The 27,392-nt window shown below is 39.6% G+C and overlaps 1 protein-coding gene across 13 annotated transcripts in view; it reads left to right on the plus strand.

Annotated features, from left to right (window-relative positions):
• Window positions 1-27,392, plus strand: part of KIF1A (kinesin family member 1A) — a 220,684-nt gene that overhangs the window by 153,057 nt on the left and 40,235 nt on the right. For 9 of the 13 annotated variants that reach the window (XM_077488465.1, XM_077488466.1, XM_077488467.1 and 6 more), the window contains 10 exons: window positions 5,002-5,137; window positions 7,242-7,407; window positions 9,391-9,481; window positions 11,543-11,661; window positions 14,503-14,558; window positions 19,988-20,096; window positions 21,921-21,987; window positions 22,072-22,156; window positions 25,571-25,676; window positions 26,364-26,390. In XM_077488465.1, coding sequence (XP_077344591.1) covers window positions 5,002-5,137; window positions 7,242-7,407; window positions 9,391-9,481; window positions 11,543-11,661; window positions 14,503-14,558; window positions 19,988-20,096; window positions 21,921-21,987; window positions 22,072-22,156; window positions 25,571-25,676; window positions 26,364-26,390 — 962 coding nt within the window. The remainder of the gene's footprint in view (window positions 1-5,001; window positions 5,138-7,241; window positions 7,408-9,390; window positions 9,482-11,542; window positions 11,662-14,502; window positions 14,559-19,987; window positions 20,097-21,920; window positions 21,988-22,071; window positions 22,157-25,570; window positions 25,677-26,363; window positions 26,391-27,392) is intronic. The other 4 variants (XM_077488468.1, XM_077488475.1, XM_077488471.1 and 1 more) reach the window with 1 other exon arrangement.

Genomic DNA, 27,392 nt, shown 5'->3' on the forward strand with positions numbered 1-27,392 from the left:
GAGAAAACATATCTAATACTTAATTTAAAGATAAATACAATATTTATCTCCATTCTAGACATAATAAACCTCAAGACTGTGTGCTTCCTTGAGTATAGCAACCAGTTAGATTATCCCTTTCATATTTTGGTGGCATGTTAGAATACAGAAGATAGAGGATGATAGGTTGATTGGTTGTTTGGGCACAACACTTAGATTCCTAACTATTTGACCTCCGGAAGCTTTACATTCCCCCCCCCCCCCATTTTCAAGACCAGGCATATTTTTTACGATATGGCACTGCTTTAATCTAACTTACAATTGTGCAGTCGTGTAATGCTATAACCAAATAAAATGTATGCCTTTTTTTCCCCCCACAAATATAGCTTTTTTTTGGTGGTATTAGATCACCACTCTGCAGTTTTTATTTTTTGCGCTATAAACAAAGAAAGACCAACAATTTTGAAAAAAAAAAAAAAATATATATATATATATATATATATATATATATATATATATATATATATATATATATATATTACTTTCTGCTATAAAATATATCCAATAAAAGAAAAATTTAAAACATTTTATTTATTCATAAATTTCAGGCCAATATGTATTCTGCTACATGTTTTTGGTAAAAAAAAATCTACAAACTATAGGATGTATTTATGGAATTTAAATTTTAGTTTTTTGCAAATATGCACTGTCTCTGTACTAATGACACTAGCTGAGAAGGGGTTAAACATTTAGGGTGATCAAAGGGTTAAATGTGTGCCTAGCCAGTGTTTGTGTGTATTATATATGCTTCTTTTACAAGGGGAAGACATGGAATCTAGTCCATGCTTTGCAGAGACACAGGATCCATGCCTTCCCCCCCTGTCAGAACTGGAATCTGCCTTGTTTATATAGGCAGATCCCTGTTCTGTGTTGTTTACACACAATCGGCGGGTTCTGGAGAACATTGAGTCCCCCAGACCCCCAGATCAGCTTCTGCTGTAAGATTTCACAGCAGAGGTTGCGGCCGGTGGCGTGAGCGCACGCCCCCTGTAGGTGGAATTCTGAAATCATGTATATCTATGTAAAACTGCTATAGGGTGGTCGCAGAGTGATTAATTCATAAGTTCAAATAAAAATGTTCTGTGATAATTCTTTGTCTCCTTTTATTCTTACTCTTCATATACAGTAAATAAATGCTTACATGGGTTGGTAAGAAGGAGTAGTAGGTATTTATTCTGAGCTTATTGTTTTTTACGAAGTAAAGAATAGGCTCAACCAACACTAAACATGGTGTATTGCTTTGCGTAAAAATTAGCAAGTGTTATTTGAAAATGCTTGCTACTCAATGGCCATGTTTTCTATGTTCATATACAGTATATAGTTACATAGTTAGTCTGGTTGAAAGAAGACCATCTAGTTTAACCAATAGACTCTTGGCTTGGGGAAACCTAATTCAGTTCTTCTCCTTTCTCTCCAGTACTTTCTGTGCTGGGTGTGCAAGGTGTTTGTCATATGGATAGCACTTCATTTTAGAGGGAAATACTTTAAAATCGCCATCAAAGTGCTAAGAACTCATGGATGAGGAGTATTCAACTTACATAGTTATATAGTTAGTCAGGTTGAAAAAAAACTCAGCTCCATCTAGTTCAACCACAAAAAAAAACTAAAAAATAATAATAATAATATCATACAATCCCATATACCCAATTCTATACCCACAGTTGATCCAGAGGAAGGCAAAAAACCCCAGCAGAGCATGATTCAATTTGCTAAAGCAGGGGAAAAGATTCCTTCCCGATCCCCCGAGAGGCAACCGGATTTTCCCCGGATCAACTTTAACTATAAATGTTATTACCCAGTTATATTATGTACACTTGGGAAATAATCCAGGCCCTTCTTAAAGCAATCCACTGAGCTGGCCAGAACCACCTCTGCAGGGAGTCTATTCCACATTTTTACAGCTCTTACTGTGAAGAAACCTTTCCGTATTTGGGATGAAATCTCTTTTCCTCTAGACCTAAAGAGTCCCCCCCTTTTCCTCTTTGTTGACTGTAAAGTGAATAACTCGACACTAAGTTCTCTATATGGACCCCTTATATATTTGTACATGTTGATCATATCCCCCCTTAATCTCCTTTTATCAAGAGTGAATAAATTCAGTTCCTCTAATCTTTCCTCATAGCTGAGTTCTTCCATGCCTCTTATCAGTTTGGTTGCCCTTCTCTTCACTTTCTCCAGTTCCCCGATATCCTTTTTGAGAACTGGTGCCCAAAACTGAACTGCATATTCCAGATGAGGTCTTACTAATGATTTGAACAGGGGCAAAATTATATCTCTCTCTCTCTGGAGTCCATACCTCTCTTAATACAAGAAAGGACTTTGCTCACTTTGGAAACTGTGGCTTGGCATTGCATGCTATTATTGAGCTTATGATCTACCAAAACCCCCAGATCCTTCTCCACTATGGATCCTCCCAGTTGTACTCCCCCTAAAATGTATGATACATGCATATTTTTAGCCCCCAAGTGCATAACTTTACATTTCTCAACATTAAACCTCATCTGTCACATAGTCGCCCAATTAGACAGAGCATTCTCTAGTGGAGGATCCAAAGAATCATGAGTTCAAGATCATTTACATGTGATAGAATTAGAATTAAATACATTTCAGATTACAGAATTATCACATGTTCTATTGAGCTCCAGCAACTATTTATTTACTTTTGGAGTGTAGAAGGGTCAGAACCTCACTCAGGCATGTATAGCTCTTTGTGCCCCAATGGAATGCATTTCCTCTTGGTTCCTATTCAAGTGAAGCAACAGGAAGTAAGAATACATCTACCCAAAATAAGGTGAAATCCCACTATAGATTGGAATAGGTGTCCCCGTTGGGAATTTTTTAAACATTTAGCTTTCCCCTTTATTTTCTGCTCTAGTGGCAAATGTTACGAGAGCAGAATAAAAAAAAAAAATCTTCCATATGGGGACACAGGTTTAAAAACCCAACATAGGCCCTAACCCTTCTTCAAAATAGGATAATTTTGGGATGGAATATCAACTTTATTATTTATTTTTTTATTCCTTATTTATGCAGTTTTTGAAAAGGAGAGTGAGCACAAACCCATCAACATATTATATAGATACAAGCAATAAATCAAATATAGATGATACAAGTGAAATGAAACATCCCAGAAACATGTGACACAGCAAGTATACCACAACAGCAATTATAGTTAGGTCAGTTGGCCACATGGCTCCCTCTCAGTTCTTTTATGAAATAAAACGAACCATAAAGCAGAACTGGAGAAGAATTCATGGAGCACGAATAGAAATATCATAAGAAAAAGAGAAAAGAAAACAAAAAAAATTAAATAAAACGTTGGGGGGTTGGAGAAGGAAGAAGTGGAGAGGAAGGTAAAGATCAAATATGAGGGAGAAAGGGGACGTCCCCTGATGTCGTATGGCAGACAAAGTCCAGAAGCACTAGTCTTCATCAGCTATCAAGGAGTGCATGTTAAAAGTGTCCAGTGGAACCATGTGTGCCTGAACCTCTCTTCTTTCCATTTCAGAGTGGCAGTAATGTTTTCTATGTGATGTATTGCAATAACCTTAGAGAGCAAAGTGTTATTGTTGGGGGAGGGTTCCTGTTTGCAGAGGACAGGTATGCATGCCTTAGCCACATTTAAAAGCTGAAACAGCATCGTTTTCCTTTATCTGTGCCTGTGCCTGGAAAGGTGCAGCAGATATCGAGCTTGCTCATCCCCCAAGCCCCAATATGTCAATCATTTAATTAAGTCCCTCTCTTGTGACCAAAAATGTCAGAGTTTACCACACATCCAGAAAATATGAAGAAGAATACACGCTTCCCTTCCACAATGCCAGCAGACATGCGTTGCATAGGGAAACTTTTTATGCAAGAGCGTTGAAACCTTGTACCATCTGGTCAGATTCTTATAGCCCATATCTGGTATTTATCCGTTATAGAGGAGTATTGAGAAAAATAGAGAACATCTTCTCATTGGGTAGATGAGAACATAGTCCCAAGATCCCGCCACCATTTGATCATGAATGTGGGTGTAAAAGTGTCCAAGGTCTGGATCAGATGTTTATATGCAGTCAAGACCGCATGGGAAGATGACCCTGAAGCGAGGCAGTAGCGGTCAAAGGGTGACTTGATGATGGGATATCCTCTTTTTGAGAACGGAAGAAAAATGGTGAAGCAGTTGCTTAAGATGCCACATATTCAGAGGGGATTCAAACATCTGTTTAAGAGCCAAAGTGTACTTCAGACCAGAGTAACCAAGAAAATCCCCAAGTCTATAGTTTTCAGCCTTCCAAGAGCTGGTATGAATGGCAAATCAGAAAGGCCAGGTGCGAACTCTAGGTTATCTAAAATTTTGTACAGACAGTAGATGTCTGAGATGAGGCTAGCTGTCCCATGGCTCAGCATGAGAGCCCTGAGATTTGGGCCTATGATCCAGGGCAGGCAACACAAGGGGATGTCAGAACAGGATTTTTCCAGGGATATCCATGGCTTGAGCTCATAATCCCTACACCATGCAAAATAACCTGGTAATATTTGGGAGGGTCTGGGAACGCAACCCCACTTCTCAATTTTGGCATGGTGAATAAAGTTACAGGACAATTGAAGGCCCAAACATATTGTAGGAACTCGGAATTTCAATTTAAATGCCAGATCAGGACATTTGTAGTTTTGTGGGTAACAATACTTTGATTAGTTAAAATAGGCAAACACAATCATTTTGCTTTTCATAAAATGTAAAACATTCCTCTCAGGTTGTAGGGTTTATTTTAGGAGATAAAAGGAAGGTAAATTCCATTTTATGACCCATCCTTTTTAGAAATAAATTGTATTTTTTTTGTACTGTAGTTTACTGTATTATTCTATATAGTGGTATATTTTATTTTACTTTAATTAATTTAATGTACGTAGCATCTGACAAATAGCTTGGAGTTTGTCATTACATTAGATGTTCCCTTTCTGTATTTCTCTGTAATTCAGTTCCAGGCTGAGACTTGTGCAGGAATGACACGCTCTGGTACATCGCAGGAGGAACTCCGCATAGTGGAAGGGGGCCAGGGCCAGAACCCAGACAGTGGCCCAAGTGCTGATGAGGTTAACAATAACACTTGTGCACGTAAGTGAAATGTGTGTGTTTTGTAAGTACCGTGCAAAGATATTAAGGATTCATTGCCACTAATGCTTTTTTTGCAGTAGTCAGAAAATAAAGGGAACCTGTCAACCTTGAAGCATGGGAGCTGCTGCTGCCAACTTGTTTTTAAAGATGCAAGCCCTAGGAGTGATATCATTATCATTCCATTACTACTTAAAGAGTACCTGTCACACCTGGGATTGTGCAAGGATCTGACCATTCATTCTTAAACTTTAATAAATGTTCAGGTTTACCTAGTAAGGATTTGTATTTCCCCTCTTATTTAGCTTACCTTACTCTGAGCATTTGTTGCTGCTCTGCTAACTGCCTGACCCATGATGATAACATGCTGTTTCCTGAGTGCGCATAACTAAATCACATGAAAAGAGCCTTGTAGGTAGAAGGAATGTCAAGTGCTAGAGATCTATGTGTTTGATACTTTAACACCTATATAGAAGCTGGAATATAGTGCATGTTATCAGCATGCAGTTAACAGGGCAGAACTATTACACCTCAGGAGACCTCTCACTTCTGACTCTCAGCGCCAAAGGTCTTTCTTAGACAGGATGTGAAGCTAAATGATGGAGTAAATAACCAATAAATAACCAATTTTTGATTAATAAAAATAAAATAAATGTTAAAAAGATTGTAAATTAAAAAGTTTTAAATACAATAAATAATTTTCAAAAATGTAAAGAAAACACAAGTCCCGTGCACATTTGTAAATGGTGATTGCACCATATCGCCTCGAACGTTGGAGCGGTAGTAATAATTTTAGCTCCAGACCTCTTGTGTAACTCTAAACTGGTAAACTGTAAAAGCTTTTAAATCGTCAATTTTAAAGCGTGACATGATGGGTATCTTTTTACTCGGTGTAACATCATCTTTTTATATTTTAACCACAAAAATCGTATTATTTAGTGTTTTGAGTGCAAAACAAAATTCATTAAAGTGTATTTTTTCCAAACAAATTGCATTTGAAATACCACTGCGCAAATACAGTTTGACATAAAAATTTGCAACATCCACCATTTTATTCTCTTGGGTCTCTGCTAAATAAAATATATAATGTTTGTGGGTTATAAGTAATTTTCTAGCAAAAAAAAAAAAGTTTTTTACATGTAGGAGAGAAATGTCAGAATTGGCATGGGTGTAAACTGGTTAAAAGCCTTGACAGGTTACTAGAGTTAATCATGAATTATGGCCCTAGAATTATTACTCTCACTCAGATGGTAATACCTCTCCTGTGTGAAGCAATTTATCTTTACACACACATGCACACTCTATGCTACATATTTCCAGGACACCGTGGTAGACAAGGGGTGAAGGAGAATTACATCTGAAATAATAATTTAATTCATATTGCAAAAAGCAAAAATGTGCATGTGTTATTTTTTTTTGTATTGATGCCTGCCAAGCACTGCAACAGCGATCACTGCATGACAGGGAAACGATCTGGCATCTGGCATCTGGCATCTGCAGATCCTTCCTCCAGCTCAGGTCTATATTTCTAGCGTTCTCTTATGCCCTGTACACACGGTTGGACTTTTCGAAAAAATCTGCCGGATTTTGGCCCAAACTTGTCTTACATACACACAATCGCACAAAGTTGTTGGAAAATCTGATTGTTCCGAACGCAGTGACGTACAACACCTAAGATGGGACTATAAACGGGCCAGTAGCCAATAGTTTTCGTCTCGTAATTTATTCTGAGCATGTGTGGCACTTTTCCCATTGGAATTGTCTACACACGATCTGAATTTAAATGATCGGATTTTGTTGTTAGAAAATTTTAGATCCTGCTCTCAAACTTTGCGTGTCGGAAATTCAGACGGAAAAAGTCCGATGGACCCACACTCGATCGGATTTTCCGACAACACTATCCGATAGCACAATTTCCATCGGAAAGTCCAACCGTGTGTACAGGGCATTACTCAATGAAAAATAGTGTTTGATTGTTGTTGTGTCCCTGTAAGAAAGATTTTTCCTCACTGTTCATTCCTATGTTTCTTGTTTGCATACCAGGAATATATATGCATAGCAGCATAATGCATATATGCATAATCCATGAACTTTTTTTCTTTTCCAGCCTCTCAGCAAGCTGCTCTACTTGACAGCCCAATTAAGGCTTCTCTGGACCTGTGTGATGGAGGTGGACATCCCCTGAAACTGGGCAGCATTTTCACCTTTAGAGTGACTGTTCTGCAAGCCTCGAGCATCCCTCCAGAATATGCAGACATATTCTGCCAGTTCAAGTTAGTGATTCTATGTCATGAATACACTTGTCTGTTTCTATATCATAACAAATAGTCCCGCTTGCAATATATTCTGTTCCTTCCAGCAGTACAGACATCATCATAATTACACACAGTATCTCATAAAAGTGAGTACACCCCTCACATTTTTGTAAATATTTTAGTCTTTCTTTTCATGTGACAACACTGGAGAAATGACAATTTTCTACAATGTAAAGTAGTGAGTGTACAGCTTGTATAACAGTGTAAATTTGCTGTTCCCTCAAAATAACTCAACACACAGCCATTAATGTCTAAACCGCTGGCAAAAAAAGTGAGTACACCCCTAAGGAAAAATATCGAAATTAGGCCCAAAATGTCAATATTTTGTGTGGCCACCATGCCCTCGTGGGCATGGAGTTCACCAGAGATTCACAGGTTGCCACTGTAGTCCTCTTCCACTCCCCCATGATGACATCACGGAGCTGGTAGATGTTAGAGAAACTTGCGCTACTCCACTTTCCATTTAAGGATGCTCAATAGGGTTTAGGTCTGGAGACATGCTTGGCCAGTCCATCACCTTTACGCTCAGCTTCTTTAGCAAGGCAGTGGTCGCCTTGGAGGTGTGTTTGATGTCGTTATAATGTTGGAATACTGCCCTGTGGCCTAGGCTCTGAAGGGAGGGGATAATGCTCTGCTTCAGTATGTCACAGTACATGTTGCCATTCATGGTTCCCTCAATGAACTGTAGCTCCCCAGTGGCGTCTGCATTCATGCAGCCCCAGACCATGACACTCCCCCCACCATGTTTGACTGTGGGCAAGACACACTTGTCTTTGTACTCCTCATCTGGTTGCCGCCACACACACTTGACACCATCTGAACCAAATAAGTTTATCTTGGTCTCATCATACCACAGGACATGGTTCCAGTAATCCATGTCCTTAGTCTGCTTGTCTTCAGCAAACTGTTTGCGGGCTTTCTTGTGCATCATCTTTAGAAGAGGCTTCCTTCTGGGATGACAGCCATGCAGACCAATTTGATGCAGTGTGTAGCATATTGTCTGAGCACTGACAGGCTGAACCCCCACTCCTTTAATCTCTGCACTCTGCAGCAATGCTGGCAGCACTCATACGTCTATTTCCCAAAGACAACCCCTGGATATGATGCTGAGCATGTGCACTCAACTTCTTTGGTTGACCATGGTGAGGCCTGTTCTGAGTGGAACCTGTCCTGTTAACCCGCTGTATGGTCTTGGCCACTGTACTGCAGCTCAGTTTCAGGGTCTTGGCAATCTTCTCATAGCCTAGGCCATCTTTATGTAGAGCAACAATTCTTTTCTTCAGATCCTCAGAGAGTTCTTGAGGTGCCATGCGGAACTTCCAGTGACCAGTATGAGAAAGTGAGAGCGGTAACACCAAATTTAACACATCTGTTCCCCATTCACACCTGAGACCTCATAACCCTGATGAGTCACATGACACCGGTGAGGGAAAATGGCTAATTGGGGCAAATCTGGACATTTTCCCTTAGGGGTGTGCTCACTTTTGTTGCCAGCGGTTTAGACATTAATGGCTGTGTGTTGTGTTATTTTGAGGGGGCAGCAAATTTACACTGTTATACAAGCTGTACACTCACTACATTACATTGTAGAAAAGTATAATTTCTTCAGTGTTCTCACATGAAAAGAGAGAATAAAATATTTACAAAAATGTGAGGGGTGTACTTACTTTTGTTAGATACTTTATATTATGATTTTTGAACTTTAATGGTGCATACAAACGTTTTCTTTAATATCTGTTGTTATATGTGTCAGTTAAATGTCATATATTTATGCTTAATTGGCTCCTCTAGATTTAAGTATACTTACTGGCTACATAAAGTTGATAAAATGATCCCTTACATCGTACAGGATGTAATTCTTTACTGATGATTGGGTAAGTGTGTGATTTTTACTGAGAATAGATAAAAATCCTCAGCTGCAATGTACATTTTACTTTTCAGTTTCATCCATCGTCATGATGAGGCATTTTCTACGGAACCTTTGAAGAACACGGGCCGTGGACCTCCACTGGGCTTCTACCATGTTCAAAATGTAAGACATGCCCACCATTCAACACACTCATGAGCAGATCTGTGATTGTATATGCCTTACTAAAACCGATTAAGGAGATTGAAATGTTGTGTTTTCATGCTGGAGGATTCTAATATATAGTGCACAAAACTCCCTTTTTATTATCTATGTCTCTAGTAAGACTTGCATGCAAGCACAGACAGTTCACTACACTATATCCACTCCATCAGTGAGATCTGCACCCCAACACACATCTCATTTCCCAGTATCCCTTAGTGACTGACCAGTCTCCAGCACTACTCAGCATCAATATCACCTGTTAGATCTGCAGCCTATTACACACAGCAATAGGCTGCCAGGAAGTTTTGGAGCTCTATCCGATCAAGATGACCCAGAAATTGCTGTTGTGCTGGTAAACTTGCAGGCTGCTGCAAAGTTGTAAAGTCACTTTAAGTATACAAATACAGTGCATCCGGAAAGTATTCACAGCGCTTCACTTTTTCCACATTTTGTTATGTCACAGCCTTACTCCAAAATGGATTAAATTCATTATTTTCCTCAAAATTCTCCAAATAATACCCTATAGTGACAACGTGAATCACCTTTGGCACCATTTACAGCTTCAAGTCTTTTTGAGTATGATGTTACAAGCTTGGCCCACACCTATTTCTGGGCAGTTTCCTTTCCCATTCTTCTTTACAGGATCTCTGAAGCTCCATCAGGTAGGATGGGGAGCGTCGGTACACATCCATTTTTAGATCTCTCCAAAGATGTTCAATCGGGTTCAAGTCTGGGCTCTGGCTGGACCACTCAAGGACATTCACAGAGTTGTCCCATAGCCACACCTTGGTTATCTTGGTTGTGTGCTTAGGGTCGTTGTCCTGTTGGAAGACAAACCTTCGACCCAGTCTGAGGTCCAGAGCGCTCTTGAGCAGGTTTTCATCAAGGATGTCTCTATATATTGCTGCATTCACCTTTCCCTCAATACTGACTAGTCTCACAGTTCCTTCCACTGAAAAACATCCTCACAGCATAATGCTGCCACCACCATGCTTCATTGTAGGGATGGTATTAGCAAAGTGATGAGTGGTGCCTGGTTTCCTCCAGACATGATGCCTTTTATGCAGACCAAAAAGTTAAATCTTTGTTTCATCAGACCAGAGAATATTGTTTCTCATGGTCTGAGAGTTCTTCAGGTGTCTTTTGGCAAACTTTAGGTGGGCTGTCATGTGCCTTTTACTAAGGAGTGGGTTCTGTCTGGCCTGATTGGTGGACTGTGCAGAGATGGTTGTTTCCTATGAAAGGTTCTCCTCTCTCCATGGAGAAACTCTGGAGCTCTGTCACAGTGACCATCGAGTTCTTGGTCACCCCCCTGACTAAGACCCTTCTCCCCTGATTGCTCAGTTTGGCTGGGCAGTCCACTTTAGGAAGAGTCCTTGTGTTTCCAAACCTCTTCCATTTATGGATGATGGAGGCCATTGTGCTCACTGGGACCTTCAATGCTACAGAAATTTTTCTATACCCTTCCCCAGATCTGTGCCTCGATACAATCCTGTCTCTGAGGTCTACAGACAATTCTTTGGACGTGTGGACTTGGTTTGTGCTTTGACATGCACTGTTAACTGTGGGGCCTTATATAGACAGGTTTCTGCCTTTCCAAATCATGTCCACAGGTGGACACCAATCAAGTTGTAGAAGCATCTCAAAGATGATCAGTGGAGACAGGATGCACGTGAGCTAAATTTCGAGTGTCATGGCAAAGGTTGTGAATACTTATATACATGGGATTTTTTTAGTTTTCATTTTTATTAATTTGCAAAGATTTCAAACAAACTTCTTTCATATTGTCATTATGGGATGTTTAGCATTTTGAAGAAAACAATAAATTTAATCTATTTTGAAACAAGGGTGTAACATAACAAAATGTGGAAAAATTGAAGCGATGTGAATACTTTCTGTATGCACTGTAGTTCCTAATTCTATCTTTCTGGACTTATTGTTTCTGTTTTTGTGGTTCAAGTAGAAGTTTTGGAGGCAATTTGTTTGATACTTCAATGTGTTCTCTTATTTTCACTTTGGTAGATTGCTGTGGAAGTGACGCAATCCTTTGTGGAGTATGTGAAGACGCAGCCAATAGTCTTTGAAGTATTTGGGCATTATCAACAGCACCCATTCCCTCCCCTGTGCAAAGATGTGTTAAGGTAATTGATCCATAGTGCTGCATTGTAAAGATAACACTAGACAGTCAATAGAAGGGTCTGTTTATCTGCAGTGTGTTATAATTAATGAAAGAGCACGCGATATGCTGAGTTTATTAACATAAAAGGCAGCTGTTATTTGACATAAAATAATTAATTTTCTACGTGACTTGTTTTCTACTCTTCTTAGCTCTCTCTGCTAGAAATTACATTAGTTTTGACAATTGGTGCTCTTTCTAGCTTAGTGGATTCAGCCTAATATGACAAATTAGGAAACAGATTAACAGTTCAGTGAAAGTTTATAGTGAATGTAACTTTCACCAAACATTCATGGTAGATGAATTAATCACCGTCATTTAAAACACATTCATCACTAAGACACACCAGCAGTGAATGGTGAATGTCATAGTATTTACTGCTTTATAAATATGCCCCTTAGTGATACTATAAAAAAATAAAACATGAGAAATTACACAATTACTAAAGAACAACATGGTGGTTGCTATTGCAAAAAAAAAAAAGTACCAGTTCCCTGGATGTACTTTGCTTTAATACCAGTGGCGGCTGGTGAAGTTTTAGGATGAGGGGGCGCAAGACCCCGCCCCCCCACGCTTGGCCCCTCCCATTTCTCATAAGCCCCACCACTTATAGAATCCACATCATATACCAGGCTGCACATTATACCCCGGGCTCTGCACATCATATACCAGGCTGCACATCATATACCAGGCTGCACATTATACACCGGGCTCTGCACATCATATACCAGGCTGCACATCATATACCAGGCTGCACATTATACACCGGGCTCTGCACATCATATACCAGGCTGCACATTATACACCGGGCTCTGCACATCATATACCAGGCTGCACATCATATACCAGGCTGCACATTATACACCGGGCTCTGCACATCATATACCAGGCTGCACATTATACACCGGGCTCTGCACATCATATACCAGGCTGCACATTATACACCGGGCTCTGCACATCATATACCAGGCTGCACATTATACACCGGGCTCTGCACATCATATACCAGGCTGCACATCATATACCAGGCTGCACATTATACCCCGGGCTCTGCACATCATATACCAGGCTGCACATCATATACCAGGCTGCACATTATACACCGGGCTCTGCACATCATATACCAGGCTGCACATTATACACCGGGCTCTGCACATCATATACCAGGCTGCACATCATATACCAGGCTGCACATTATACACCGGGCTCTGCACATCATATACCAGGCTGCACATTATACACCGGGCTCTGCACATCATATACCAGCCTGCACATTATACACCGGGCTCTGCACATCATATACCAGGCTGCACATTATACACCGGGCTCTGCACATCATATACCAGGCTGCACATCATATACCAGGCCTCACATTATACACTGGACTCTGCACATCATATACCAGGCTGCACATCATACACCGGGCTCTGCACATCATATACTAGGCTGCACATCATACACCGGGCTCTGCACATCATATACCAGGCTGCACATTATACACCGGGCTCTGTACATCATATACCAGGCTGCACATCATATACCAGGCTGCACATCATATACCAGGCTGCACATTATACACCAGGCTCTGCACATCATATACCATGCTGCACATTATACACCGGGCTCTGCACATCATATACCAGGCTGCACATTATACACCGGGCTCTGCACATCATATACCAGGCTGCACATTATACACCAGTCTCTACTAAAGCAACCTGTAAATTGTACATATCTGCATTCTGCAACCTGTAAATTATACATATCTGCATTCGCCATCGACCGCGCCACATGTCCCTTTAAGAATTTTTTTTTTAAAAGGTGCTTATGTGCATTGTGTCCCAGTGCTGGGCACAGTGCAATATTGGAAGCGCCACGTCTATGCAATCACAAGATTGCGGTCGACCGTGCCACAGAGCGAGTTTTTTTGGGGCAAATGAAGCGCCTCGTCTGCAAACTTGTGATTGCATAGATGTGGCGTTTCCAATATTGCACTGCGCCCGGCGCCGGCACACAGTACTCATAAGGACCTTTTTTTTTTTTTATTCTTAAAGGGACATGTTTAAATAACATTTTATTTTATTTTATTTTTTAATTTTTTTTTTTACATTTTTTTTGACTGCCTAGGGACAGTCTATCCTTCAATCTTAACATTTCTTACAAAAAAAAAAAAAAATCATATGGTCAACTGTATTAAATTTAGCAGAGTGGCACATGGCAGCTGTGTGCTTTAAAAAATGTTGTCTTTGATAAAAAATTTATTTAAAATCAATAGATGTGTAGGAGTTCATTTTTACACGTCATGTATGATGCAGGTGTTGCAACCTGCACCATACCATACATTAAACTAAAGTTCATAAGTGGGGGGGGGGGGGGGGACTGCTTCTGCCGTCCAACCACCAAAACTTTGATAATGTGCTGCCGTTCGCCTATCACAAAGCCGGACATGTTTAAATAATTTTTTTTAAAAATGTTTTAAATTTTCGGGGGGGGGGGGGGGGGGCGCCACTGTTTAATACTATACACTCAACCAAAATAAGCATGCAGACTAAAAAGTCAGAGGGAAGTCTCCTGATCTACATAACTGCATCAGACCCATGCCTCAGAAAATATTAAAGCCTTAGGTGAGCATGACAGCCAAACAATTAGCATTTTATGAAGCAGAGGTTCATAATGCCAGCCATTCCTTCAGTACAGGTTTTTCTTTAAATCTTTGGGAAATACGGTAACTTTTTTATGATAACTGTGCATCATTGCAGAGAATGAAATACCACCTGCAACTTATCAAAAACTCTCTCATTCACAGTCCCTTGCGCTCCTGCAGACGCCTCCTCCCTCGAGTCATGCCGTTGTCTAAACCAGGTAACACACATATTTACTCATCTTACCAGATTGCAAGTCTATGATATGTTTTCTGTTTCTGTCTCCATTATAAAAAAAAAACACATATTTCAAAGCTAGTAAAGGAAAGATACCGGGGGGGGGGGGGGGGGGGATGCCTTGCGCCAAATTAAATAAATAGTGAGAAATTAATAGGAGCTGCTCCCCAAAGTAGTGTAAAGAAACAACCTTGTATAAAATAATACATTTTGGGGGAGTTAATGTTATTGAACCATTTTGTTGGTGAAGAAGTGTATAATAGGTGGGGTCAGTTTCAACCAATCCAGCCACCACCTTGAATAAAAGTGCAAAGCTTTAATCATTAGCGCCCCCACAATTTATTATATTATTTTATAAAAGGAAACATACAGACATAACAAAAATTTTAAAGTATCCACCATCCTGGAATGCATCTGCAAAATAAGATCATATTTTTATATATATATATAATATATATAATATATATATATATATATATATATATATAGATATATAGATATATAAATATATCTATATATCTATATATATATATATATATATACATATATATATATATATATATATATATATATATATAGATAGATAGATAGATAGATAGATAGATAGATAGATAGATAGATAGATATAGATATAGATATATAAATAGTTAGATCGATAGCTATATATATATATATATATATATATATAAAACAAGAACTACGGCAATTTCTGTTATCCACGATCCTATCCTTTTCTCCATGTACATTTTGTAAAATGAATGCAGTATAAAAGCAGACATTCTGAAGTTAATATGTATTTGCTAATTATGTTTTAACAAATGATTTCTATTTTGTTTTTGTTTCTTTTCTACTGTGTATCACCTTTTGTTTCTTCTTTTCTGTTTACTGACATTTTCTATTTACTGATCTCACAAATCTCTAATTTAATCTCTGATTTTCACTTGACTATTGGCTTCCTTCTATGTTACCCTAATGGGTACCATTCCTAGGCCTGCACACTCCATTCCTTCCCCCAGCACTACATTCTACTTTTCATATGCTGAGTTCACTGGTTCCTGTGTTGGCTGCAGATGAGGAGCATGTAGGTAGCTCCCTTTTAAACACACTAAAGGGACAACCACAACAAGAGCTTTCGCTGTTAAGGATGGCTGGTGCTGTATTGAAGGCACAGAGACATGGTGCGTGTGGAGCCCTATAAGGTCATTTACTCACTTTGGTCTCACTGTGATAGTGTGTGTGCACTGCATTTTTCCCTCATTTACTCTATACTGTGTAAACTGTGCATGCGCTGCATACAGTGCCTCTTGATTTTTTCTCGTGCTCTTGAAACAAGGCCAACCAATATAGCTAGGTATGGTAACTGTGCTCAAATACTTAACAGAAACATTATTACAAAACCTAGGGAATGAGTTTAGAGGTCCTTTTTTTAATATGCAGCTTATATTCCTGTATACCCCTGTAGAACAGCTGGTTTATAGCACAGATACCATATAGTCTAAAATCACATAGGTTGCATGCAGTAGTTTTAGCATCTATGAAGTAGGGCTTGAGGAAAACCAAAACCAAACCCAAGTTGCTTTTATTTTTGTGTTACACTGAACAAATGATGAATAGTTGAAAAAAATAAGAACAGCCAAGATAGGTCACTAAAAAACAGGTCATATATAAAGTCAGGCAGAGTGGTAAAGCATTAGATTGGCTATGGATGATGTCTCACGGAGAAAGTGGTGAGACCTGCCTGTGTTAAAAAGATAGCTATTAGGCCAACTACCAGATGCAGGCACCTGTGGTAAAGCGATAGTTCTTTTTTATTTTTCGCTTAAAGCATTTGTTAACCTAAAAAAAATATATCCTGTCCCTTTAATATAGATGATATACAGTGTTTGTGCTGTGTAATTTGGCTCCCTGTAACACCTGGAAAACCTGGCTGATCCTGCCATTTTCTACCCTCCCCTCTGTAAACTGACCATGGGTTATCATGGCTGCTGAGCCCTGACACTGTGTTCAGTTTACATGCTCCCATCATCCGCTCTCTCCTCTCTGCTCTTCTCCCTCCCCTCTCTACCTGTCAGCTCATGACAGTGCCCACCCCTCCTGCTGCTGAAATAACATTTACATTTTCATGCCATCCGCTCTGTGTCCCAATGCTTTGTCCTCCTGTGTGTGTGATTTATTTAAAAAAATGCTGATTATACCTAATTTCAGAGCAGAGATCACGTGACCGGCTGGCTCTCTCCTCCTCAACTCCTCTCCTCCTCCCACCTGATTTTTTTTTTATAAATCACACACAAAGGGGGACACAGCAATAGGACAGAGAACAGATGATTTAAATTACTCACAGTGGCTTAACAGCCTCTTTAATAATTAGTAACAGATCTTTCAACATACGAACAAAAAAGGATATGAGCTGACACAACCACAGTGACAGGCCTCCATCCCGGTAAATACGTGAGTATACAATAAGCTATGGTCATGGGACTTTGAGTAAGGCCGATCACTAAATCAGGTAAAGGTACAGACAGTATATGAAATAAAAATAGATTTATTAAACAAACAAATTGAAAAATATTCTTATGCCCCGTACACACGAGAGGGATTAAGTCTGACAGACCTCCAAAGGAGTTCCGCCGGAGTTCCGACGGAGTTCTGGCGGACTTTTCGACCGAACGGACTTGACCACACACCATCACACCAAACTCCGACGGAGTCGAACGTGATGACGTACGACTGGATTCGACGTAGGAAGTTCATAGACAGTAGCCAATAGCTGCCCTAGCGTCGGTTTTAGTCCGTCAGAGTAGCACACACACGAGCGAATTTTTCGAAGGGGACCGGGTCCGGCGGAGTTCCGTCGGGAAAATTTAAAGCATGCTTCATTTCTAAAGTCCGTCAGACTTTAGCGAAGCTAAAGTCCGTTGCAGCCCACACACGATCGAATAGTCTGACGGACTCAGTCCGTCAGACTTTGGATGTCGAAAAGTCCGCTCGTGTGTACGGGGCATTAGAGTACATAATGTGATCATAAAAACAAATTCCATACAAAGCTGACATACGGTACATAGAATTGATAAATAAGATATTTACATATTCAATAGATACATGATGGCATAGATAAGCAGGTACATGGTAAATTTGGGTAAAAAAAATCAAGCTGTAGTGACATAAAAGAACTCTACGCGTTTTGAGGATCCATCCTCTCATCAGGAATAGGATGTCAATAGTATCTATAAATATGGATAGTACATAATGAATGTCAATGGGAAAAAAAAACATAAGAATAAAAAGCAAAAGGTCTAACACTTACATGTCAGCTAATAAAACATGTAGGATGGGCCAGCTGCTGGGAGAAAGACGAGGAGTGTCCAAAATGATGTCAGCCCCGGGGTTGAGGCAAGGGCATGAGAACCCAACCCTTTTATGATCCCATTATGTACTCTGAGAAGATTTTTTATTTGTTTGTATAAAAAAATCTATTTTTATTTCATATACTGATTTAATGACCGCCTCACTCAAAGTCCTATGACCATAGCTTTTTATATACTCACATCTTTCAACATACAGTCAAAAAACACAGTGACTGCTTTCACACTACAGACCTATACAGCCAGATTGTCTCAAATGATGCCAATTTTACAACCTATAGTGTTTTAATGAATCCATACCCATTTCTGGCCTTTTTTATTCAACAAAACCAATAAGCATGTATAGGAAATTGTGCAATAGACACACACTGAATTTATGAAAGTTTGCATTTCATGAACTGAAAATACAGTATCCTCTAGATCAGCCTGTCTTAAACTTTTTACCCCAGAGGAACCCCTAAAATAATTTTCAGGCCATAGTGAAACCTTGTTTAAACCAACTCATCGGGAACCAATAGGGAAAATTCCCCTTACATTGGTTGTCATTAGGAAGAATACAACCCTCATAGTGATGGTTAGAATGCAACCCTTAGGCAGCTAAAAAGATAATTGGGTTATGCTGCTGGTTTTTCCAAGTAACATTGGCCCTAGAACTATGCAGACATCATCAAATGGAAAGTCAGCCACTGTTGAAGTAATCCCTAACAACCTCTGGAGGAACCCTAGGGTTCCACAGAACCCTGGTTGAGGATGGCTGCTCTAGGTCAATAACTCACCTTTACACTAAATCGCTAAAAGTTTTGCACAAAGATTTAAACAACAAGGAAATATATTTATGAGATTATCTACATACCTTAGTTATAAATAGTTATATGGAACTGTGTTCAATGCTAGTGTATGTCAGTTTATGCTATAGTACCTACAGCCTGAAGATTTGCTTATTGGAAAAAAACTTTGGGGCAAATAGATTTATCTTGGTACCAACAAGAACATTACAACATATGAAAAGTTAATACCATATAATATTTATTACAAATATCATCTTAAAGCGGTAGAAAACCACTGAAAAAAAAGCTGCAAGACAATAGCATACTAGCACTAGTTCTACTTACCTTAGAACGAAGCTCCTGCAGCACGCCCAGTTACCCCCGAGGGGTGCTGTCATGTTCCCTCCGCATTTCTTCTGGGTTCGTGGGCTCCGGTTTTTCTATTCCAGATAGTTCTGTGACATAGGAAAGTGTTATTCTGTTGAGTTTATCGTGATTGACTCATTTAACAAGCCAAAGAACAGTGTGTAAAGTACAGTAACCAAAATAAATTGAATGCTTTGTTATTCTGACTTCTTTAAACTGAAATCTTATTAAATATTAAGGGCTACTGCATTTTATATATTTCTGCTGCTCTTTGTGCTTTTTCACAGAATAAGCTTTTATTTGCTGCTTGAGATTCAGATTGTAATATGAAGTGATATGCATGGGTCTTTGCTTTACAACTGATCTGTTAATTGTAATAGTGTGTATTATTATCATAAGCGGTTTGATATGAATACCTACACTTCCTTAGGAACAAATGCCTAGTGTCGTGCCTACAGGCATTTTTTTATTTATTTTTGGCACGTTTTGCATTCATATGCTGGTTTATGTGAATTCAAAACCCTCTTGAAGCAGGTAAAGTGCTAGTAGGTGAGTGTCTACTTCCTTGTAGTAGTGATATACAGGTAAAATGCAGGTCAGAAGGAGGTCAGCTGCAACTGACAATGAAATCTGAATGATCTCAGAAGCATCTCAAACTGATGTCAAGCTGATGCCATTGGCACAAGCCCAAAGCCTGTCTATACAGGCCTTAAAGTTCCATAGCAGGAGTATTCTGAGCTTTTTTATCAGGAGAAACTCACAGAACAGGACAGATTTTTAAAACTGTTTTTTTTTACTTCTCCTTCTTGGTCATCATTAAACGTATTTCCATTACTTTTCCCAGTCAATGTGATTTATTGTCTAATTACCCATGTCAAATTTTTGTTTCTCTTTGATTATGATTTCTCTCTTTTCAGTTCCTGCCACTAAGTTAGCCAGGCAGCGTGTTCCCAGTACTGGTCAGTGCCACTGCAAGTATGATCTGATGTCATACTTCCAAATCTGTGAGCTGGAGGCAAATGGAGAGTGAGTTCTTTTATTTCCCTTGTGTATGGCTGAAAATGTACAATAAAAGCTAAAAACCGGCATTTTTAATTTCCAGTGATTGAATGCATGCAATTATAAGTGTCTTAAAACGCGTATAGTGCTACCCCTCTGGAGCTACTTAATAATTTGGGTTCTCTATTCTGCGCTTGGGCTCCAAGAACAACCTCAGCCTCTCTGCAATACCTGGTTGAATGAAAGTTACTGAAAGCACTTGTAAGAACACGCGTATAGATACCGTTAACATGGCTGTGAATTAGTACCAGTAAATAGACACAAGACCATATAGTGGTAAATAAATTCAATGCATTGGTATGGGTTTAGAATTAATGGTGGTTTGAGGATTAATGAACACACAGAAGGCAGGTCCATACACAGTCCGCTAGACAGTATAATCACTATGCCAGGGTAATTTGGAATGAAGTTCTGTACCACTAGGCTGGGATTATTTCATAAATCATCAAGGTCAGCATCAGCAATGAACAGTGCATATAAGCAATAACTACAATGTGAATAATAATACGAAAACTAGAGTGCACTCTAGGAGAATGGCTAGGATATGGTGCAATGTCCCCTGAGAGGATACTCTTAGTCTAAGCAATAGGTGAAGGTCTCTGTTTAGCACCTGTAAAGGGACAGTCTTTAGTGCTAACTATTCAGCTGGCTAGCATTGGGGCTCAGTTGTATTGTTGGTGCACATGCAAATAATCCCAGTTAAGCCTGCAGGTAGCAATAAAGCTACTAGATGGCTGTATGGTCAGTTCCTAAAGCACTTAGTCTTTCTGGCAGTAGATAGTAAATGCCCACAGCAGTAGCAGCTCACCAGCCTCAGCGATATTGCAGTTCACCATCCAGTCACACACAGTGATAAGTCTCTCTGCTCTGCACCAAGATGACCTGGCTATCGGCACCCACAAACGCAGCACTCCAGATCCTGCTCAGGATGCAGATATGTAGCAGTGATGGTGCACGCTGGACAGCACCCTCAGATCTCCCTCATTGCAAGAAGAAGCTGTGTCTTGTACAGCTTAAGAAAATGCAGCTCTTTCTTTACCTCTTGGCAATCACCCTCTGGCAAATGCAGTTTAAAAGTTCTTAATTACAGTAGAGTCTCTCTCCTCTGGGTTACAGTTCCCACAGTGCAGTGCTGCCTGATTTAGTCTATTGAACTCTTACTGCTCAGCAGCTACCTCCATTTTATGATATAGCTATATCAGCAGAGAGCAGCTGCAGCCAGTGCTTCTCCCACTTTCCATTCTAAGCCAAGTACCTGGCTACACATATGCTCACAACAATATTTTTTTTCTCTTGGTATATTCATGTTTTATGATAATAGCTGTACAAATTATTGTTTACTTATATGGCACATATAATAAAGTAGAACTCAAACCAAATAATTGTATTGTATTCACTAGAGTAGGGAGGGGTGCTTTAATATTTTATATGTCTAATAGGGAGATTACTGGTGTCAACGGGACAAAAAACACACAAAAGACTTTAAGCAGGGATGCAAATGGCAATAAAAGCACTTCTATAAGTAGCGTGAGGAACGGTTGAATCCTCTGTCAGAATTTTTATATGTCTGTGTGCCCATTGATGATGAATTCTTAATTTTCTGTTGTGTCACCAGGACAAGCAATGTAAAGAGGTTACAGACATCGATAAACATGACAGAGGTTTAAACCCTTCAACACTAGAAATAAATAAAAGGTTTTGGCTGGGGCTCTAGGTTTTCAGCATGAAAGAAAAATACATGCTGCACCCATCCAGTACTTCAGATTAAAACTCTATCATTCTCTCTTGCAGCTATATTCCTGTAGCTGTAGATCATGGTGTTGGCTTACCCTGTCATGGCACATTCCTTCTGCATCAGGTAATGTGACTATCTTTATTTTTATATCTTAAATAGATAACCTTTGTTTCATATCCTTTTTGATGTAAATGTTGTCTAATGCAGGGAATCCAAAGACGCATTTCAGTGACACTTGTGCATGAAGCTGGAGCAGAACTAAAATGGCTGGAGGTGCGAGAATTGGTAGTAGGTGGGTATCCCCTTTCTTGTAGTAATGATATACTCCTGGGGACAAATAATGATACAAGGCCTGTCTGGGTTATGGAAATCCCAATTACTCTTGGGTACTAAGGTCTGGCCTGAACTATTGTTGGTGTGACACATCAATATTTTACCTGCAGATATTTTATTGCCCCCTTTGTTCCAGTATGACATTCAAGCTGTATGAGATTTTTTATTGTGAAACATTTATCTACTATATAGTACATTTCCTATTCAGTAAACATTGAATTACACGATTTTCTCCTCCTATACACCCCACAGAAAAATTAAACCGCAATTCCAAGAGAATTTAAAAACAGTTGTGCAGCCAATCAGGCTCTACTGCAAACAATAAACATGCTGGCAGATGAAGGTAGCACAGTAATGACCTCATCAATGTGCTACTGCTTCTTTATTTCCCAATCAACAGACTTGGATGTGTTCTTGGTCAAGCTATGGTGTTGCTGAAGATTGGGGATCTCACTTTGCCATTTAGCAGTGTTTGGATCACAAGACTGGGTTTCAGGAATACAAATCCTTTGTAATGGTTTTCATGTATATGATTTAGATTAGTGTTTTTCAACCTTATTTCAACCAAGGCACCCTTTAAAATCTGTCAGACTCTCGAGGCACACCCACTGAAAATTTTTTAAAAATGTAATTGTTTTTCATTTTATTGGGCATCCCCTCCTGCCACTTCTGAAAGCGTTCCAGTGGCTCATGACCCGCTTGGAACGCCAACCACCGGCTGTAAAGAACATTATCGAGGTTATGGCTGATAGTTTCAGCGATAACCCCGGTAAACCATTTCAAAGCCGCAACATATATATACGTATTGCATACATAACATTTGGTACAATTAGGGCACTTTCACATTGACTTGCTGCAGTTTGGCCACAGCGCAAAGGTACACACGGTTTTCATGTGCGTTACCTGCGGTTTCTCATAAACTTCTATTATATCCTACATTTTTGGTGCATTTTCTGAAAACACACCAAAAATGAGGAACATAATAGAAGTCTATATGAAACCACAGGAAACACACATGAAAACTGTGGGTATCCTGTGCTATACCTGCACTGCGGCCAAACTGCAGAAGAACAGTGTGCAAGCGGTATAAAAAATAAACAGAAGTGCAGTTACCATTAAAGAAGTATAGTTATCATTACCAATAATAATAACCCACATATCTTATGTATATTTATATTACAGTAAAAAAAAGTAATCACCATGCCTGCAATGAAACCTATGACAAATACATGCTAGTAAATCACAGCTGCCATTGCTGTACCTCACAGAGCTCTGAGGACATAATATGCAGCCACTGAAGAGCCTCCTCCCTGTTCTTCCTATTCTACTCACGCTCTGCTTCACCTCACCTCGGGGAAAGAAGTGCAAGCCAGCATCTCCCGGGACCCACCGCTCTCACAACCAAAAATCCATGCATACGCCCGACCCGCCCTTAGCAACTGATGATGTCATTGGTTGGCAAGACATAGTCAGGAGGCCCACACAGCTTCCCCGGTGCCTGTGGCAGCAGGAAGTGAGCTTTAGACAGTGGCACCGCTGGCTTGACTGACTTGCCAACAGTAATTTTATATTAGATAGCTGCCACAGCTGCCTAAGTTGGGGTAATTTTACCGTGGCACACCTGGGGACTCTTCGTGCCACAATACACTGGTTGAGTAACACTGTTTTAGATGTTTGCTTTGGGTGTAGTTTTAATATCATGCGTTCATTTTTTTAACCCTTTCCCGCCGAGCGTACGCAGATATGCGTACTCGGCTTCCGGGGGTATACCGGGATGATGCCCGCACCTGCAGGCATCATCCCGGTACCGTTTTTTGCAGCAGGCGATTGGCTATCCAGGCATAACAACCGATGCGGCTAAAAGCCGCTCGGCTGTTATGCCGGTGGAGCGGGAGGGGACGTCCCCCCCTCCCGCCGCCTCTCGCCGCTGTTACCGGTGCTCCCGCTCGATCGGAAGCACCGATTCGCAATCCGACGCCTCCGGCTGCTGCGGAGGAACTGGAACGAAGCCGTAATTGGCTTTGTTCCAGTCTCCTCATCGTAAACACGGAAGCGACGTCATGACGTCACTTCCCGTTTACTCGGCTGCCAATGGCGCCGGTTTTAAAAAAATATCCGGTATTCAGAATCGCCGTTTTCGGCGATCTGAATACATTGAAGTGTAAAGGAGGGGTGGGGGGTCTTTTAGACCCAAGATCCCTCCATAAAGAGGACCTGTCACCACCTATTACTGTCACAAGGGATGTTTACATTCCTTGTGACAGCAATAAAAGTGATCAATTTTTTTTTTTTTTTTTTAAACAATTTAGTCATTTTAAAATAAATAAAATAAATTAAAAAAAAAATATTTTTTAAAGTGCCCGCCGTCCCCGCGAGCTCGCAAAGCAAAGAAAACGCATACGGAAGTCGCGCCGGCGTATGTAAACGGTGTTCAAATCACACATGTGAGGTATCGCCGTGATCGTCAGAGCGAGAGCAATAATTCTAGCACTAGACCTCCTCTGTAACGCTAACCTGGTAACCGTAACATTTTTTTAAAGCGTTGCCTATTGAGATTTTTCGGTACCGTACTTTGTCGTCAATCTACAAGTGCGCGCAATTATAAAGTGTGACATGTTTGGTATCTATTTACTCAGCGTAACATTATCTTTCACATTACGCAAAAAAATTGGGCTAATTTTACTGTTTTTTTTTTTTTTTATTCATGAAAGTGTCCCTTTTCCCAAAAAGTTGCGTTTAAAACACCACTGCGCAAATACCGTGTGACATAAAATATTGCAACAATCGCCGTTTTATTCTCTAGAGTCTCTGCTAAAAATATATATATATATATAATGTTTGGGGGATCCAAGTAATTTTCTAGCAAAAAATATGGCTTTTAACTTGTAAACACCAAATTCCAAAAATAGGCTTAGTCATGAAAGGGTTAATCAGTTTTTGCATACAAATATTAAAACAAATTGACAGCATAACATGATAGAATATATCATGTGGTATAGGTAGGTAAACAAACCTTTACACCATTGATAAATACTTCACAGTTTAAAACTTCTACGTGTAGTATATTAATGCTAAAGTGCTGTGAACAGCACAGGGTACAAAAAGCCTATTCATATACAGTGCTAATATTTAAGGACTTCTTATACATTGTATTTAGTTGTTAATGTACTTGTGACAGTTCTTATACCAATGAACACACCTCACTGTAATGATGAGATTGATATTGCTTTACTAGTCTTCTAACATATTAGAATACGCTCCATGTTACATAAATGAGTGTTTGGAGTTCAGTGGCTCCATAGCATTACAAATTTTGTTCCAAATGCAGTACATTTTGAACACAAAAAAAAACATTCTTGTTTTATCACTTTAGGGAGAATCAGGAATACACCAGAGGCTGATGAGTCTCTAATTGACCCCAACATCTTGTCCTTAAATATCCTGTCTGCAGGGTATCGCCCCCCAGAGGGAGGTGACCGGTAAGTATTTTAATGGACATTTGGAGGCTACAAAAGAATGAGTATAGTATGAACAGAATGAATGTGGAATGTTAGCATTGGATGATGTGCATGACATGATACATAGAGAGACTCTATGGAAAGATTGTATATGTATGATTTTTGTCTCTTCGAATGAAAGAGAAGAAACTTAAGCATGACCTTCCCTCTCACCTGATCTCCCTTTGCTTCCTTACACGTCCACCTAACCCTAGCCACAATGTTCATAACTTTCACCTTAGAGAAATGTATTTGTACTTTCCAACTGCCTGGTCCATTATACTGACTCCCCTTGTCCCCCAGTCGTCCCAGTCATTCCAAGCCTGACTCACAGCCTACCCTCTATCATGCTCACATCATTTCTAACTTCTTCCTACTGTCCATAATCACCATTCTGTACTTTTCACTCCTGTCATTTGTAATCCCATATATTTCCTTCTAATTCATGTATCTTCTAAATTCCTCATTTTGGCACCACTTAACCTCACTTAAGCACTTACCTTACTAGAAAAAGGTTCAAATGCTCCCTATTTGGATTAAACAAGGGAGACACTAAAGATGATTTTACCTGTCCACTGGCTGAGCTGAAAATCTTTGGATGAATGTGTTGGGGGCTGAGGATTCCAATGCCCCGATGGAAACGCTAATGTCTCATTATTTGTGTTTCAGGCAGTTTCTTGATTCTGACACACCTAGGTATTTTATTTTTTTTATCATTCCTCAACCTGCTGTTCAGCTTAACTCCCTTTGCCCTTATACTGTCCTTTTCTTCCCTGATCTTCTTCTTCCCTCTGTACCACCCTCCACTGGCTGTTATTTTTTTTCTTCTGTTCCACCATTACATCAGGTTACGCAGTTCATCAATTACATCCTTCTCACCCCCACTTTTACCAGTCTGGTCCTTCTACCCCTCCCCTGGTCCTGGGAAATGCTCCTTTTATATAGGACAATATGTATAACTATTGTTAAAGGCTTGGTACTCATGGGCTTGCAAACTAAAGGAAATCTGTACTGATAAAAATATGGGGGCTTCTATTGCTGAACTCTTTCTGGAAACTTTAGTTGCCTGGCAGTGTTTTTTTTTTTTTTTTATATTTTTTGAGTAATTGATGCAGAACAAGTAAGCAGTGAAGGTAAAGTAAATTAAGTTATTGGATCAACATGACAGCCAGGAAGTTTGCACTTTGAAAAGGAGTAGGTAAACAATAACAGCACGCTTTTTCGACTATATTATAAATCAGTATAGGTAAACTAGTATAAGTTTCCTTAAATGTTCTGCCAAATGGTTTTTAGATCAATAGATCATTTTTCAGGGATTAGGAAATAATTTCCTAAGCTTTTATGTTAGAGTATTCTGGAATCTTTTCATATGCTTCTAAATGCTCAATGCAAACCTGTCATGACATATATATATATATATATATATATATATATATATATATATATATATATACATAATACTATTGTCTCTGTCCCTTTTGGGAAGATATATTCTTACATTCAGTCCTGGTGACCAATATCTCTCATCATGAACACAAACAGTAATAAAACCTTACACAATTTCTTGAAATGTAGAGAAAAACATGTTTGGATATGATTGGGCTAATCAAGGATTGTAGGTAGTGGGAAGTAGTTTCTTTTTTAGACCTGAGGGGGGATGAAGAAATCAAACACACCTACATTTCTCCAAAATGTGTG

Source organism: Lithobates pipiens, unplaced genomic scaffold (genome assembly GCF_037356315.1).
Source record: "Lithobates pipiens isolate NorthernLeopardFrog02 unplaced genomic scaffold, aLitPip1_a1.2 Scaffold_18, whole genome shotgun sequence".
Taxonomy (NCBI): Eukaryota; Metazoa; Chordata; class Amphibia; order Anura; family Ranidae; genus Lithobates; species Lithobates pipiens.